The sequence below is a fragment of the Akebia trifoliata genome, chromosome 4, assembly GCF_017979445.1.
Source record: "Akebia trifoliata isolate Shusen 1 chromosome 4, ASM1797944v1, whole genome shotgun sequence".
Classification (NCBI taxonomy): Eukaryota; Viridiplantae; Streptophyta; class Magnoliopsida; order Ranunculales; family Lardizabalaceae; genus Akebia; species Akebia trifoliata.
In genome coordinates, this window is record NC_141378.1 from 44,235,994 (window position 1) to 44,251,346 (window position 15,353).

A 15,353-nucleotide genomic window follows, 5' to 3' on the forward strand; every position below is an offset into this window, starting at 1 on the left:
ATCGTTGGATTCGTACTAGGTTTGTGAAATACAATGGACTCGTACTAATTATAGACACCTCAAAATGGCACAACACCCGAATCTAAGTCTAATTCCAAAACCCAAGATTCTCCAACGATTTGCAAACCCAAACATTTTGGTTTTTTGAATTTTTTCATTGTATTCGAAAAACAAAAAATGAGATATAATTTATTTTCTTTAGAAATTTGTTTGTGCCTCTTCACTTTCCTTTCTCATTTATTTATATAAAAGGAAAGGAAATCTAGATTTTTGTTTGTTTGTTTGTTTCACTCTTCGAAATTTTCAACATTACAAGTGTTCTTGTAACTTGCATGCTTGAATTTATATATATATGTGCCAAGAAACGAATTCTCTTTGTCTACCCATATGAACCGGGTTCCTTTTAGAGTAGAAAACTACGAACCGAGTTAACCAATGAATTAGGTATCATTGGATTTGATCGGACTTTCTTAAGTTGGACCACGAGCCCGGTCCGGTTTTCCAAACGCATGAGAAATATAAAACTAACCGTTTTGGGTAACCAGCCCAAATCAAAAGGCCCATCCAAACCTTCTAGGCTTTTTGCAGCCATGAATCGCAAGCTGCAAAAATTGGGCCCCCACAATCCCACCGAACAGCCTGGTTTTTCTATAGTCCAAACACGTGTCATAATTTAAACGATCTTGTCACATTGGACCACAGCTACCACGTGGCCATGGCCATCCTTGCCGGCTGCCACACGTGTATGCTGGAGAGGAGTTGAGGACCACCTTATATAGATATTACACGTCAGCACACCTTTATTTTTCCCCCCAAATGGGTTAGCTTTAATAATTTCATGTCCTGGATCGTGATCCACAGGTGGCCATGTCTAAATTAAATTGAGAAAACAAAATTTTAACCCCTATAAATATTGGTGATTTAAAGATACCTCCTTATGGTTTAATGAATACTCGAAAATACCCTTTATATTTTCAAACTAATATAATGATATACGTCTCCAAACTAATATAATGATATACGTCTCCGTGGACCTCATCATGGTCATTTCTCATAAGTTAATGAAAAATGACCTAAACTCCCTTATCTTCAACTTCTAATAAAATATCCTTGATTCCCTCAAAAATTTATTATTTTTGAATTCTTTGTCTTGTATGATAAATTATTTATAATTTATTCAATCCATCCTCGTTTTAACTTCTAGTAGAAAATCCTTGACTTTTTAATCTTATATTCCATTGTCTATCATTTCTCCAAAAATTTTATCTTGTTCTCAAGGTTTAAACATTGAATTAGATAGATACATAAGGTTGAAATTAAGGGTAAAATATTTTATCCCAGAAATTAAAAATAACTGATTTTATGAAGAAAAATCAAAGAATTTTGACTAGATATTGAATATAAGAGTAATTGACCTTTTTTTCTATTTTTGATAATTGGATATTCCTATAGACAACAGATCAGGCTTGTATATAGACTCGTTCAAGCCCTAGTCCCAAGGCACATGCAATGCTTGCACATCACATGCAAGTAAATGAGGGTGCACCCTCGTAGGTGACCTGTTAATGTTCATATTGAGTAATCAAACTCACGACATACGGGCATTAATTGCTTATCTATCCAAAACTAGCATTGAGGCAATCCCTGGGGGTTACGAGAGCATCTAACTCATCTTCCATTAATCTTAAAGAAGACCTCACTACGTGAAAGTCACATATTTTTCTAAAAAAATTTGTTGGGCTTGGCCCGTCGAATTTTAAACCCGAAAATCTCTTTCCCTCTCTCACAGTCAAATCCTATTGTTTATCTCCCTCTCTCACAGTCGAATCTTACTGTCTCTCTCTCACTGTCGATCGATCGATCAATCTCTCACTCTCTGCCTCTCTCTCTATCTCACTCATTCTTACAGTCGAATCTTACTGTTTCTCTCCCTCTCTCACAGTCGAATCTTACTGTCTCTCTCTCACAGTCGATCGATCAACCTCTCACTCTCTGCCTTTCACTCTATCTCACTCAATCGATCGACCTCTCCATTGCTTTCTCACTGTCGATCGATTTCTCTCCCTGCCTCCCTCGATCTCATCTCTATATCGATCTCATCTCTGGATCCATGTTATCGCTCGATCGCTCTCTATTTGATCGCTCGAAGTGATCTCTCGATCTCTCAAGATTGAAAACGATGGAGTGATCTGTTGTTTTTTTAAGGTGACTCTCTCTCTCTCTCTCTTAGGTTAATGGATTCATAGCGTTGTTCAGATTGATGAGGATGAGATCTAGGGTTTTGGATTTCACAAAATATATTAATTTTGATTTTTTGTTTCCCAAATGTATTAATTTTACACGAAACAAAATCTAAAAACAAATAAAAATTTGATTAAGGATCCAAATGATTTCATAGATCTGAGTGTTTTGATATGATTAGATCTGAATGTTTTCACCATTTTTTTTCTTTCTCCTTGGATTCAAGTAGATATTCTACAGTGAGATTTTGAGAAGTTATGGTTTGTTTAATCTGATTATAAAATGGAGGGAAAATTTTCTTTGTTTAGCAGCTTTAGAGCTCTTCAATCTCTGAATTTTCTTTACTTTTTTATGTTGCAGGAAGCATGTGAGACAGAGAACAGCTTGGGGAAGATCTTTGTTGCACGATCTGAAACGGTACAGATTTTGGATTTTAGCTTTTTTCGGATTTAATGTTTTTTGTTAATTTTGAATTTAGAAGTTAGAATTTAGAATTGACAAATTTCAACTTAAGATTTGATTTTATGTTTTAGTTAGATTTTATGAATTTTCATTATATATATTTCATAATTTTTCATATATATATTTTTTTATTGTTTTCAACAATTTTGGAAGTTTTCCCTTGTCGATTTAAACCTATAATTCAACTTTGTGACAATTTTTGAGACATAGTTGACCTAGAATCAATGTTGGGTTGGAACCTCCTTGTATCATATATTTTTCGAAATCCAAATCCTTGATCTAGACCTAAAGTTATTGGATTGGATTTTAAGTTTGATTCGATCTATTAATAATCCTATTCACATATTCGTCAACGCAGAACATTATACCATCTCTCCTTATTAGTGCATTCTTCAGTCACTGTCCTTCTTGTTTCCAATCTGAAATACTAGATATATATTGGTAATGTCGTCGAATAGTAAAAGTTGTAAGGAGTGGGATTTGATTCTATTCATGATTCATCTTTTTGGATCGCGTGATTTGAAAAGATTTCCTAATAACTAACTTGGGGGAAAAAACAGATAGCATACAGGAAAGCTAAAATAATCATAACATGACCACATCCTCCATATTCTTCACATAGAAACATCCTTCTGTAACAGTCCACACCACCAAATATTGATTTCAATTCAGTATGGAAATTTTAAATGCAAGATTATGATCTAATGTGGGTGTTATGTTATGACTTTCAAATCATTTCCATTTCAAGTGATAGTTTCTCTCCTTTTTTTTTTCCTTTACCCCCAAAATCAAGCAAACTTCTAAGTAGGTTTGTTCTAAAATAGAAAGGGAATACATCCTTAATAAGAGAAGAATATAAAGTGAATGCCCAAAATGTTTGTCATTCTTGTAGATTTAATTTGTTGTTTCTGCTGAAATGTATTATTATTTCTTTTTTCATCTGTTTTGCTTGCATGTTCTATGGATATTTTCCACTCATTAAAACAGTGAGGAATGATGGATGGAGGTGCATGAGATGCACCCTATCATTAGAGATAGCAATGGTGGGGCCATTAGAGCCCTCGCGGAAAACACCTATGCCAAGTCAATTTTGGTACACAAGTTACAAGCCATGTTGAAGGGGCTGATAATTGCTGCTGAGCTTAACATCCACTCTGATGAAAGTTAGAGCTGATTAAAAGTTAACGATTGATTGTATCAAGGGTGAGTGCGAAGCTCCTTCGAAAGAGAAGAGACTGATAAAAGAAATTAGAGCCATAGCAACTCATTTCCTCAGGATAGATTTCAACTTTTGCTTCCGAGAGTGCAACCAAGCAACTGATTTCCTTTCTTCCTTCCTCCTCTCCCTAGGCAGAGCTGTTATGGAGCCTATGAACATCCCTAGTGAGCTAATGAGGCTCCTTTGTAAAGATACCAGTGGGCACATTTATGATCGTTTGTAGTCCATTGTTTTCTGGTTGAGGGTCTGCCTAACCCCACCTTAATCTTAAAAAAAAATAAAAAAAACTTTATTTATAGTACATGAAAAGTTGGTGACTTGTCAAATCTTCATTGCATGGCTACCACGTGACATGTTCCACCAAATTGGTAAATCGATTGGCCTATTATCATTTCTTCTATACTTGGTTTGATACTTCTTTTGATTCTTATTAATATCTGATATTTATTAGATGTAATTATTTTTCATACATATTGCCTAAGTGGAAAATGTCATCCTTTCTTCTCATTGGATTGAAAAAAGAATTCTTCTCAGGTCCACCATAATGAGAAAGAGGCATACATGCTTCTTAGGTCTTGACTCCCTTGAAAAAAGTTTAAAGATCTAATGAAAGTGTTAACGCCAGTGTGTTCACGTATTCATAAAAAAAAGGAAAAGTGTGTTCATGTCTCAAAAACAGTTTAGTCACATTGACTATGACATTATTTAAATCTAAGTTGTTACCTCTCTTTTTCTTTTTTCTTTTTTTTTTTCCCCCATTTTTCTCTTGTATTTTTTCATGTAGTTAACCTTGGTAATGTTCAATACATATCATGTACTTATCTTGAATCTATCGCTTTGGAGAGAGATGATGGATGAACTTATTTACAAAGAATAACCTACGAATGGAAACCTTCTCCATGTCAGGATTGCTCTTCATTTTACTGATATATGCTTGGTTACATAATGCAAATCATTTGCATTGCAAAAATTTGCTTAATTCTTAAGAAATTATTGCAGCTTTTCTCATTTGCGGATAGATTTAGAGGTCGGTATGACGAGTCAATTACAAGTGCTAGGCAGTTCTATGCTTCAGAATCTGGTTATTCGGTAAGAAATTAATCCTCACCATCAACAGTTTTTTTTCTCATTATTTGGTTAATACTATATATATGTGATGGTGAACTTCAGGATGAACTGCTATGGTCTGCTGGTTGGCTATATCGAGCAACGGGTGAAGAATACTATCTAAAGTATGTGGTAGATAATGCGGTATCCTTGGGTGGAACTGAATGGGCAGTTGCTGAATTCTCTTGGGACAACAAATATGTTGGTTTACAAATTCTTCTTTCAAAGGTATAATCAATCCCCTTTTTTACAGAGAGCATGTTTCTACAAGATTGCCTAAATTTCACTTTCCTCCTAGAAAGTAGAAATACTAAAATGAGTGCAGAGCTGAACTTGCTTATTCTACCAATAGAATACAAGACACATCCATAACAGAACAGAACAAATCTTCATCCTCATCATTGACATTTTTCCTTGTAAGTTAAGGTATTGATGGAAGGGAATGGAGGAGCTTACACTTCAACTCTAAAGCAATATCAGGCCAAAGCCGATTTCTTCGCATGCGCTTGTTTGCAGAAGAACAATGGCTACAATGTGGACTTCACCCCAGGTACCAACTAAATTAGCCATTTTCAATATATTATTCACTAATTTTTCATAATTTCATTCAAAAAATTAAGGTTTCAATTTTATTTTATTTTTTGTCATTTTCTTCCCCTGACAGCCCAGCCCTTGTTTCCCTTCTACTCTAAGCTATGAAATCGAAAGCATATGCTCAGCACAATTGCAATAAAATTGGGGGGGAAAATTTTCAAATTAAGGTTAAGGCTGTGGGCTTGTTGCTACTAAGTGGTGTTGTCATATTATATTGTCAAATCTCATATTAAATTATAATAATAAATCACCTAATCCTTATTAATATCAATTCCCACGACATGTTTAAAATTTATATTATTCAAAATATAGAAAACAATATAATCATGAATCCAAATTAGGAACCATCATCTGGTCAAAATAATAAAAATTCAATGTCATCTTCGTTGGCATCCTTATTATCTGACGTTTCATCAATAAAATGGTCACCAACATCTTTGTCAAGGTCATCATCCCTTACTAGTGCATTAAGGTAATATTTTAATTATTCTCGATTTGATTATTGCATTAATTGCTTTGTTGATTTGTTATCAAATTCCTCACATTTAAGGAGCTGCCAAGGTGGTGGATGTTGGTAACTGGATGCTCGATGAGGGGATTAGTTAGAGGATGCTGCAATCAATCTAATTTCATTTTTCTTACCATTACCACTCTTTAAACATTTTCTCCTAAACAGTCTCTTAATCCTATATTGTGAAATCTGAGCTACCATGATTGAGTCTGAATAATTATGATTGAGCTGCAAAATATTTTTTTAGATGAAATATTGTTTATATGATATTCCTAATAATCCTTATATAAAAAAACTAGTTTATATTAAAGTCAAATAAATCCTTATAAGAAAAGTATTTCCTTTTCTACATAATAAATCAGTTATATTGTAACTTTTAAAGTCAAATATCGTTTGATTTTGAACGGCGAGATCATAGGTATTTATTCTGAATTATAATGAACAGTTTACTGGAATGGGAATTTTCCTTATTCATTGCCAAAAATGGTAATTTACACTGCTTTTTGTTCCCTTTGTTTGTTAAATCTCCATATTTGACGGTCATAGACTATGTAATTCTTTTGTTTTTTTAAAAGCTTATCCTCAAATAATTTGATTGTTTAGGGCCGTCAAAAAAAAAAAATTCTACAAGAAAATATTTGACGAGCATATTTGATGGGATGGTCCGTCAAATTTCTCAAAATTTGACGGGTTGTGACCATCAAATATGGGCTTTTTTCACATAGTGCCTGTTAAGGAGGGTAAAACTTATTCCCAAAATTAGATATGACCAATTAAAAAAAAAAAAAGAATTTAAGGGATTTTTGGAAGATGAGGGCATTTGGTTGATGTTAATCTTAAAGAAGATATCAATGAGGGCTTCAAAGCATGTGTCGAATCTCAAATATTCAGCAGAACGTGCGGAGGGTTAGGTCGAAATCATGTAGAAAAATTTATAGGTTACCATCTGGTGGGAAAATGACCCAATTGAGAAGGATGTGGTCGTTCAGGTCTGTAGTCCAATGTCCCATCCAAGTGAAACTGGCTGAAAAAGAAAGACAATAATGCACTAAAGGCCTGTTGACATGGTCAAGCTGGTGAGTGTACAAAAGTACGTACCATTTTAATAGGTACTCATTGATAGATAGTCATCATTGATGATCATGGACAAAGATGGTCCATAGAGCCGTGCGGTGGATTTACCTCAGAGCGATGGTGTCCCAATGTGAAAAAGCTCAAATTTGATGGATTAAAGGATCAAAATTTTCATTGTTAATTTTTTTTTTTTTTTTTTTTACGAGTTGAAATTATCAAATTAATGAATACTAGAAAAAATTTGACAACTCTAATCTGTCAAATTTGAGAACATCAAGAATTTCGACGGTCCTAAACTATAAAAATTCAGTTTCTAAAATTTGTGGGTCATGGCCCATCAATTTTTTCACATAGTGTGTGTGCATGTCTGTAGATGCGTTTTACTCGTATCTCATAGAAAATGCATCTATGGATATGTGCGCGCAACCATGTCAAGATATCTCTTGTGTGTGTCCCACTAAGATCACTCCAGCATTGATCTTGTCTGTCCTCGATAATAGATGCTTATGTTTTATTTTGAATGTTGTGTAAATGTCATTCTGTTGCGCAACATAGAGTACGTATTAGAAGTGTAATATTATTTTTATAAAAGGGTAATTGTGTAATATTTTTTTAAGAATTTTTTATTTTTGAAAGTTTTACATGTTATCGCAACTCTCAATTTATAAATAAAGATCTGTCAGGTTGTACAACTAATGAGCAAATAGTGATTGTTTTGTTTTGTTCTGTGGACATAGGCACATTGTCAAATCATGTAAATCCTTACGTGTTAAATCCCTCCCCCCCCCCCCCCCCCCTTCTCTAAATCCGTCCCGCATATATAGGCAATGTCTTACAACCGGGACTAGTCAATGAAAGGGTTCAATTGATGGGTCAAACTGGTCTAATCCTAAAGTGTAATATAGAGTAAAAATTTATGTTTCTTCCCAAAATCATTCAACCTCGAGTAAAGGTTCAATAGTTTAAGAATAATTTACTATAAAGATTGAAAAGTTTGAAAATGATATGATTTTAGGAAGAAAAATAGAAGGCTCTTTGCTTAGAGGTTGAAAACAGGAACATTTAGGGTATGTTTGATTGCATGAAAAATGACTTTCCATGAAATTTAAAATCCATAGAAAAATAGTGATGGAAAATAGGTAGGGTTGGAAAATCAAATTCCATTGTTTGATTTTACTTGGATAAAATTATAAAAAAAAATATGAGAAAAAAGAAGAAGAAGAAGAAGAAAAAGGAGAGGAGGAGAAAGAAGATGAGAGGAGGGGGAGAGGAAGAAGAATATGACGAGGAAGAGGGAGGGGAGGATGTGGTGGCGATGGCGACGGTGGTAAGTGAGGAAAAAGAAGAGAGAACGTGGTGGTGATGGTAGTTGTGGCGGCGACCGAGGTAAGTGAAGAAGAAGATGATGAGGAAGGCGAGGGGAGAACGTGGTGGTGGTGGCGGCGAAAGTGAGAGAGAAAGAAGGTGGCCGGAGATGGTGATAACGTCGACGGCGACGGTGACGTCGACGACGAGGTTAGTGTGATGGTGGTAGTGGTAAGGAAGAAGAAGATATGAGTGGAGAAGAATTGGGGATGGAAAATATGGGTGGATTTCACTTTCATCATGTTTTAGTGGACTTTTTCATTGGAGTGAAAAATGAATTTCCATTTCCATGTGCAATCAAACACTTGAAAATATCATTTTCCATGGAAATTTATTTTCCACCCTATTTTCCATGTGCAATCAAACATACCCTTAGGTCATTTTCTATTGATTTATAAGAGAAAACCTTGTTCAATGAGTGCATGCCATCAGTTTCAAACCACATTTCTCAAAAACTCACAAAAGTGGAGGGATATATGAAAATCACCCTAAAATTAAAGGATTAATAAATTTGATTAGGACCGACCTCACTGTCTTGGTTGGATCAACCAACTCATCGGTCCAACCAATTATTGAACCAAACAGATCTAAATATTTTCTTAAACTTTTTTTTATTGGCAATTTTTATATATATTTGGTGTTGCTACTAAATAAGCATGTTTTTACACAAAAATTAGCATATTCTCTTAACTTATCGTCATACGACTACATAGCAAATGAACAATCATTCGCCACCACTTGATAAACCTTCTTATGCAAAACTACACAAATAAAATGACCTCTTCATCAAATAAAATTCACATGTTAGTTACCAAGTAATTGAGATTTGTTGTTAACAAAAACTTGCGCTAAGCTGCTAAACCAATGGCACGACACAACGTGTATTGAATAACATCACCCAATTGCTTATTTGGATTTGGAGAAAAAATTGTGGGAGATGATGGTTATGCAATCAAGGTTGAGTTAATGATTTTTTGCCTCCCCCACAAGGAATACTCAAAATATTCTCCTGATGTGGCATATGCTATAATCGTAGATATTTTTTCTTCGGGATACACAACTGCACATATTTATGGGGATGTGCACATGTGTATCGTGAGGCTTAAAATCTATGGTTCTAGCACATGTCACGTGGGGGAGTCAGATTATCACGACTCATTAAGGTTTCCTATTTTACCCTTTTCTATGTACATGTGGCATCGTGCCATTGGTTTTTCGTTACCAACAAATTCCGACTTGTTATATCAATAGTAATACTTCTGCCGAATCTCTACTTTTACGGTCATGAAGTCTTGGAATTAAGATTGAAACCTTCCCATTGAATGAAGAAAATGACTTCATAGCTGCAAAATTGGTGAGCATTGTTCACTCCATCTCACACTCACCTATAAGACTTTAAGTTCTCTGTGGGCTCACACTTTAATTAATCCCTCCAAACTCTCCATATAAGAAGGGCTATGACCACTCAAAACTTCAATATAAAAAAAAAACAAACAAAGAAGCTCAATTAACTTGTGAGCTTACTTCCCTCTCTCTCTCTCTCTCTCTCTCTTATTTGATTTTCCAAATGGGAATTCTTCACTTCAATAGGGCAGCCCTTTTGGTCTTCTCTATGACCTTAATATTGATGGCGGGTTTCTGCTACTGCGAAGATAAGTCTGTCGAGGTTGTTGACAAAGAGAATGTCAATACTGAGACCTCTCCTGAGCTTTTCCATCACTTACTCCATCATAAATACAAGAAGCCCTTCTTTCATCATATTCCAAAGTATAAGAAACCATGTCCACCTATCCACAAAATCAAGAAACATCCACTGATTCATAAGGTTCCAAGTGATCCACACATCCCAAAGATTCCATCTCATCCAGACATCCCAGAAACTTATCCACCTGTCCTTCCATTTCCTACAACCCCCACTCTTCCTCCACCTTACTTCCACCCTTAGTTTGGGTATTTGCTTCCATTAGTAATTTTATAAAGCCCTCCTATATGCAAGTAAAGAAATAAAAGTCTGTGTGGTGTTGTCTCACTTCTGTCCTTATTAAGAGTACTTACTTGAGAATCTAATGGTAGAAAAAAGTCTCTAATTAAAAATATGAGAAATCATTTGCGAGACCAAGTGACAGGGACTCCTTTATTATCTAATAGATGTGTGTATTATCTTTGATACTTTGTAAGTTTGGAGATATATATATAATAAGAAAGTTGTTGTGTCTACCATATTTATATTATATTTTGTCTAAATGGAATGAATTATAATAGTTATGCTTGGTCGTTGGGTGAATTGTATCAATTCTATTATCTATGTTGTGTATGTGAAATTTGTTAATGACAAAGATGCCACTTGGATGAAAATATATTATAGCAAGAGACCACAAAACTCTGTAAACTGATGTAAAATAAAATGTTATCGTCTTTGGTGTGTTTGGTTGTATTAGAGTACTAGTTATGTTGTATTTTATTAAGATGTATTGAGATGCATCAAACCATGCTAAATAGGATTAAATCACGAAGTTGGGATAGTTAGGTTGCATTGTATTAAGGTGCACGTATTGAGACTCAATACACCGAAGGATGTTGATTTGGGTATTTGCCTCCATTTCCACCCGTACTCTTCCCATCTTTGGGAAAACTTTAGAGCCCCTATATGCAAGTGTAGAAATAAGAACCTTTTTGGTATGTAGTACTTTTGTTTCACATTTAAATTATTTGTTTGAGAATCAGAAATTAGAAACAAATCTATTTGAAAGAACAAGTGATAGAGGCTTTCTTTGTGATCCAACAGATGTGGGTGTTATTTTCATGGACACATATATTATAAGTTTGGAGGCAAATAATAATTAAGTTGTTGTGCCTACCATAATAATATTACTTTGTCTAAATGGAACGAGTTAGTTGTGCTTGTGCGAATAGCAAGAAATTCCATTAATTACTTATATTGTGTATGTGAAATTTGTAATTGACAAAGATGGCACCTCTATCAATATAGGAGACCACAAAACTCCATAAATTGGTGTAAATAAAAAATTTATGCCTTACGGGGATCTCGGTGGTTGATACAAACCAACGAATGTGCCATTAGTGGTACAGAAAGCTAAACTCACATTGTATTTAAATCTAATTAAATTTTATCATATTTTTTATTATAAAATATTTATAATATATTTCAGGAAAGCTAGGATCCTGGTTTAAAAACTAATTTGAGACCAAGTAATCCCAGTCACGGAGGCGATCAGATGGCAAGATAATCAATGTGAATTGTTCATCACATTGATTTGAATGAGATCTGAGATGGCTTGTCTGATATTTTAAAATTATCAATCAAGTTTATGAAAACTCAACCAAGATTATTCTAATAATTTTAAATTTTTAACCATTACAGAAAACTTAGATTTCTTGACTGAGCATCTACTAATTCATCTTATAATAAGAAATAATTATAGTTTTTCTAATGCATATACATACATATAATTATTAACAAATAATTTAAATCAATTTAAATAGTTTGACTCATCCAAGATGAGCTGCCTGGATGTATTAACCTTGATAGATTTGGATCTGTAAAATAATAATAATAATAATAATAATAATTGGAAGGTTTAACCCTGAGGGGGTGGCTCAATGGAAATTTCGGATCCAATAAGCTGTGAGTGTCTGTAGGCTGTGAGTTCAACACCTAGTATGAGTAGTATTTCCTCGAGGCCACCCGCGAGGGCGCACCCTCAGTTATCCAATGCTTGTGATGTGCGGGTGTTGCACGTGCCTGGAGGAAAGACCCATATGCCTTGGCTCTTCTGGTCTCCTAGTTGGATGTAAGTTTGGACACTCCCGTCATTAAAATTGTTTTTTTAATAATAATTGGTAGATTCATATGAATCAGTCCAAGTCTTAAAAAATAAAAATGACAGATTTGATCCGGTCTAGGTCTAATAAATTCCTTATTGGATTGGTAGCAATCTGATCCATTGACAGCCCTACTCTTGACCTTATATCTCACTTAAAGTTGATTTTTTTTTCTTTAAATAATCTACTTTCTAGACATTAGGTTTCTTTGTCATGAAACACGAATAATAATTCGGGCTGAAATTTTGGTAAGTTTCTTATGTCAGGAGCTAATTTAGTCTTAAATTATTACATAAAATACTAATTAATTTCTAAAGATTCTTCATTCTTTTTTAATATATTGGAATTTTCTAGGATTGGCCTAGTCAAGATTAGCTTGATCCCCAGTTTTCACCCAAAACACAGATTGAAAGTCTCTTATTTAAAAAAAAAAAAAATAGATGATTCTTTATTTGTAATAAGGGAGAAAATTTTGCATCAATATGGTCAATAACACAGTTGTTAAGTCCAACTTTAAATTCGAAAACGTGCTAATCTTCACTTTCAAAGACTAATGACTAATCCATCTTGAAAATCATCCTAAAATCTTCAAGTTTCTCATCTACCCATTAATCATTTCTGCTCAAAAAACCAAACCCATGGATCAGATTCTCCTCACTTTCTTCATTTTCTTCTCTTTTTCCATTTCAATCATCAAAGCCCAACAAAACTACTCAGGAAATTCAATACTTGATTGCATGAGCAGTGGTGAAACTAGTCCTTCCCCTAATTTTCTCTACACTTGCAATGGTGAAAACTCGTCGTGCCAAGCTTTTCTCCTCTTCAAAGCTCAACCTCCTTATAATTCCGTCATCACAATTTCCAACTTTACTTCTTCAGACCCATTAGAGCTCGCTCGCATCAACAACGTTTCGATGATCACAATTTTCCGTACATACAAAGAAGTGATTGTTCCTGTTAACTGTTCTTGTTTGGGCCACAACTATCAAGCCAATTCCTCTTATATCATAAGTTTTGACGAGAATTACTACACGATTGCTAACAATAGATATCAAGGCTTGTCTTCGTGCAATTCGCTTATAGAGGAGAATCCTTATAATCTATACAATTTGATTCCGGGTTCTGACTACGGGTACCACTTAGATGTGCATGTCCGACGAGTAATCAAATAGTTAATGGCACAAAGTACTTGTTAACTTACTCGATCACTTGGAATGACAGTGTTGATGGTATAAGTGAGAGGTCTAATGTAAACCTAACGAGCATGCTTGAAGCAAACGGGTTTTCTGAATATGATCCAACGATTTTTCCATTACGACACTTTTGATTCCTTTACCTAGTGAACCTTCAAGTACCCAAACCATAATTCAGGTTCCACCATTAATAATTTCTCCTCCCAATGTTTCCAATCCAAGAGCAAAGAAATCCAAGAAAGGCCTTTATGTGGGTATTGGAATTGCATCCATTTCTTCCCTTCTAGTCCTCCTTTGTATTGTTCTAACAATTGCCTTCTTATGTCAAAAAAGAAAGCTAGATAGAACAAAGGGGAGAAAGAAATGGGTTTTACCCAAAGATTTTCTAGTCAAAATCGCTAGCGCGGATCGGGTCTTGAAAGTATTCGAATTTGAGGAATTGAAGATTGCTACCAACAATTTCAGCCCTGAGTCAAAGATGAAGGGTTCGGTGTATCGTGGGGTGTTAAGTGGGGAAAGTGGGGAGGTCGTAGTAGCCATTAAAAAGATGAGAAACGATGTATCAAAAGAGGTAAAATTTCTTAATAAGATCAACCATTTCAATCTGATAGGGCTTCATGGTGTTTGTGAAGATAACGGGTATTTCTACCTCATTTATGAGTACATGGAATATGGTTGTTTAAGAAATTGGTTAAGTAATAAGAGTTGTCCGATCATTTCAAGTTGGACTCGAAGGATTCAAATTGCTTTAGACGTCGCTAATGGTCTTCACTATCTTCATAATTTCACTAAACCTGCTTATGTTCACAAGGATATTAAGACTAGCAATGTTCTACTCAATGGTGATTTAAGAGCCAAGATTGCAAATTTCGGGCTAGCGAGTTCGACGGAGAGGAGCGACGATGTGTCTGCGTCGTCAAGACTTGTTGGTACTAAAGGTTACATGGCGCCCGAGTATTTAGAGATCGGGTTAGCCACACCGAAGATCGATGTATATGCTTTTGGGGTTGTGATGTTGGAGCTGATCACGGGAAGAGCTGCTCTTATGAAGTTTAATGGGAAAAAATTGTTACTTTCAGCGACGATAATGTCAATCATGGAAGGAGAAGAATTCGAGGATAAGCTTCGTGATTTTATGGATCCAAATCTCAGAGGGAACTACCCTATGGACCTTGCATTGGGTGTAGCTAAATTAAGTGTGGGATGCTTGAAGCGAGATCCGATGAGTAGACCAAGCATGGATGAGGTTGTATCGACTTTGGTGAGAATTCATAGTGATTCGCTAAAATGGGAATCCCCATATGTCGAATTGGTTGAAAGTAGTAACAGGTATCATGAAAAGTTGGAAAAGATTTAAACCAAATAATAGAGTCCATATTCAAGTTGATATAAATTTGTTTTGTAATTTTATAAAGAATGTGAACTTGAGATATGTGTTTTTTTTTTTTTTGGCTTAGGAAATGTTTGCAAGGTGGAGTTAAAGGGAGGAATTGTAATTCACGCGAGAGTTGCAACTGCCAACACTGCATACGCACCGAGGATTAGTTAAGTGCTCTAAGAGGCTCGAATACCTTAATTCCCATAAATTAAATAATTGAAGTTTGATAAAATGAGAAGATCACTATCTTCATCCCTTTGACCAAAATAAAAATCACAAGGCAACTTTGAATATACGAGGCAAAACAAGGTAAGTCACAATGTGAAAAAAGCATATATTTGACAATCCAAGGCAGTCGAATTTTAT

General features: G+C 34.9%; 1 protein-coding gene and 1 pseudogene across 1 annotated transcript; both read left to right on the plus strand.

The window, feature by feature from the left end:
- The first annotated feature begins 2,486 nt into the window (after positions 1–2,486).
- LOC147405179 (endoglucanase 5-like) lies at positions 2,487–5,615 on the plus strand. Its single transcript, XM_086441401.1, has 4 exons — positions 2,487–2,658; positions 4,922–5,011; positions 5,093–5,257; positions 5,456–5,615. The coding sequence occupies exons 1-4, from the start codon at positions 2,524–2,526 to the stop codon at positions 5,588–5,590; spliced, it is 525 nt and encodes a 174-aa protein (XP_086297527.1). The 5' UTR covers positions 2,487–2,523; the 3' UTR covers positions 5,591–5,615.
- Positions 5,616–13,054: 7,439 nt separating this feature from the next.
- LOC147405180 (lysM domain receptor-like kinase 4 pseudogene) lies at positions 13,055–14,966 on the plus strand (annotated as a pseudogene).
- Positions 14,967–15,353: the final 387 nt, after the last annotated feature.

Bases quoted from the DNA above. Each gene is read 5' to 3' on its own strand.
- LOC147405179 (XM_086441401.1), top strand. From the start codon at position 2,524: ATGGAGGGAAAATTTTCTTTGTTTAGCAGCTTTAGAGCTCTTCAATCT. The intron at 2,659-4,921 runs GTACAGATTTTG...AAATTATTGCAG, and splicing joins TTGTTGCACGATCTGAAACG to CTTTTCTCATTTGCGGATAG. The intron at 5,012-5,092 runs GTAAGAAATTAA...GGTGAACTTCAG, and splicing joins CTTCAGAATCTGGTTATTCG to GATGAACTGCTATGGTCTGC.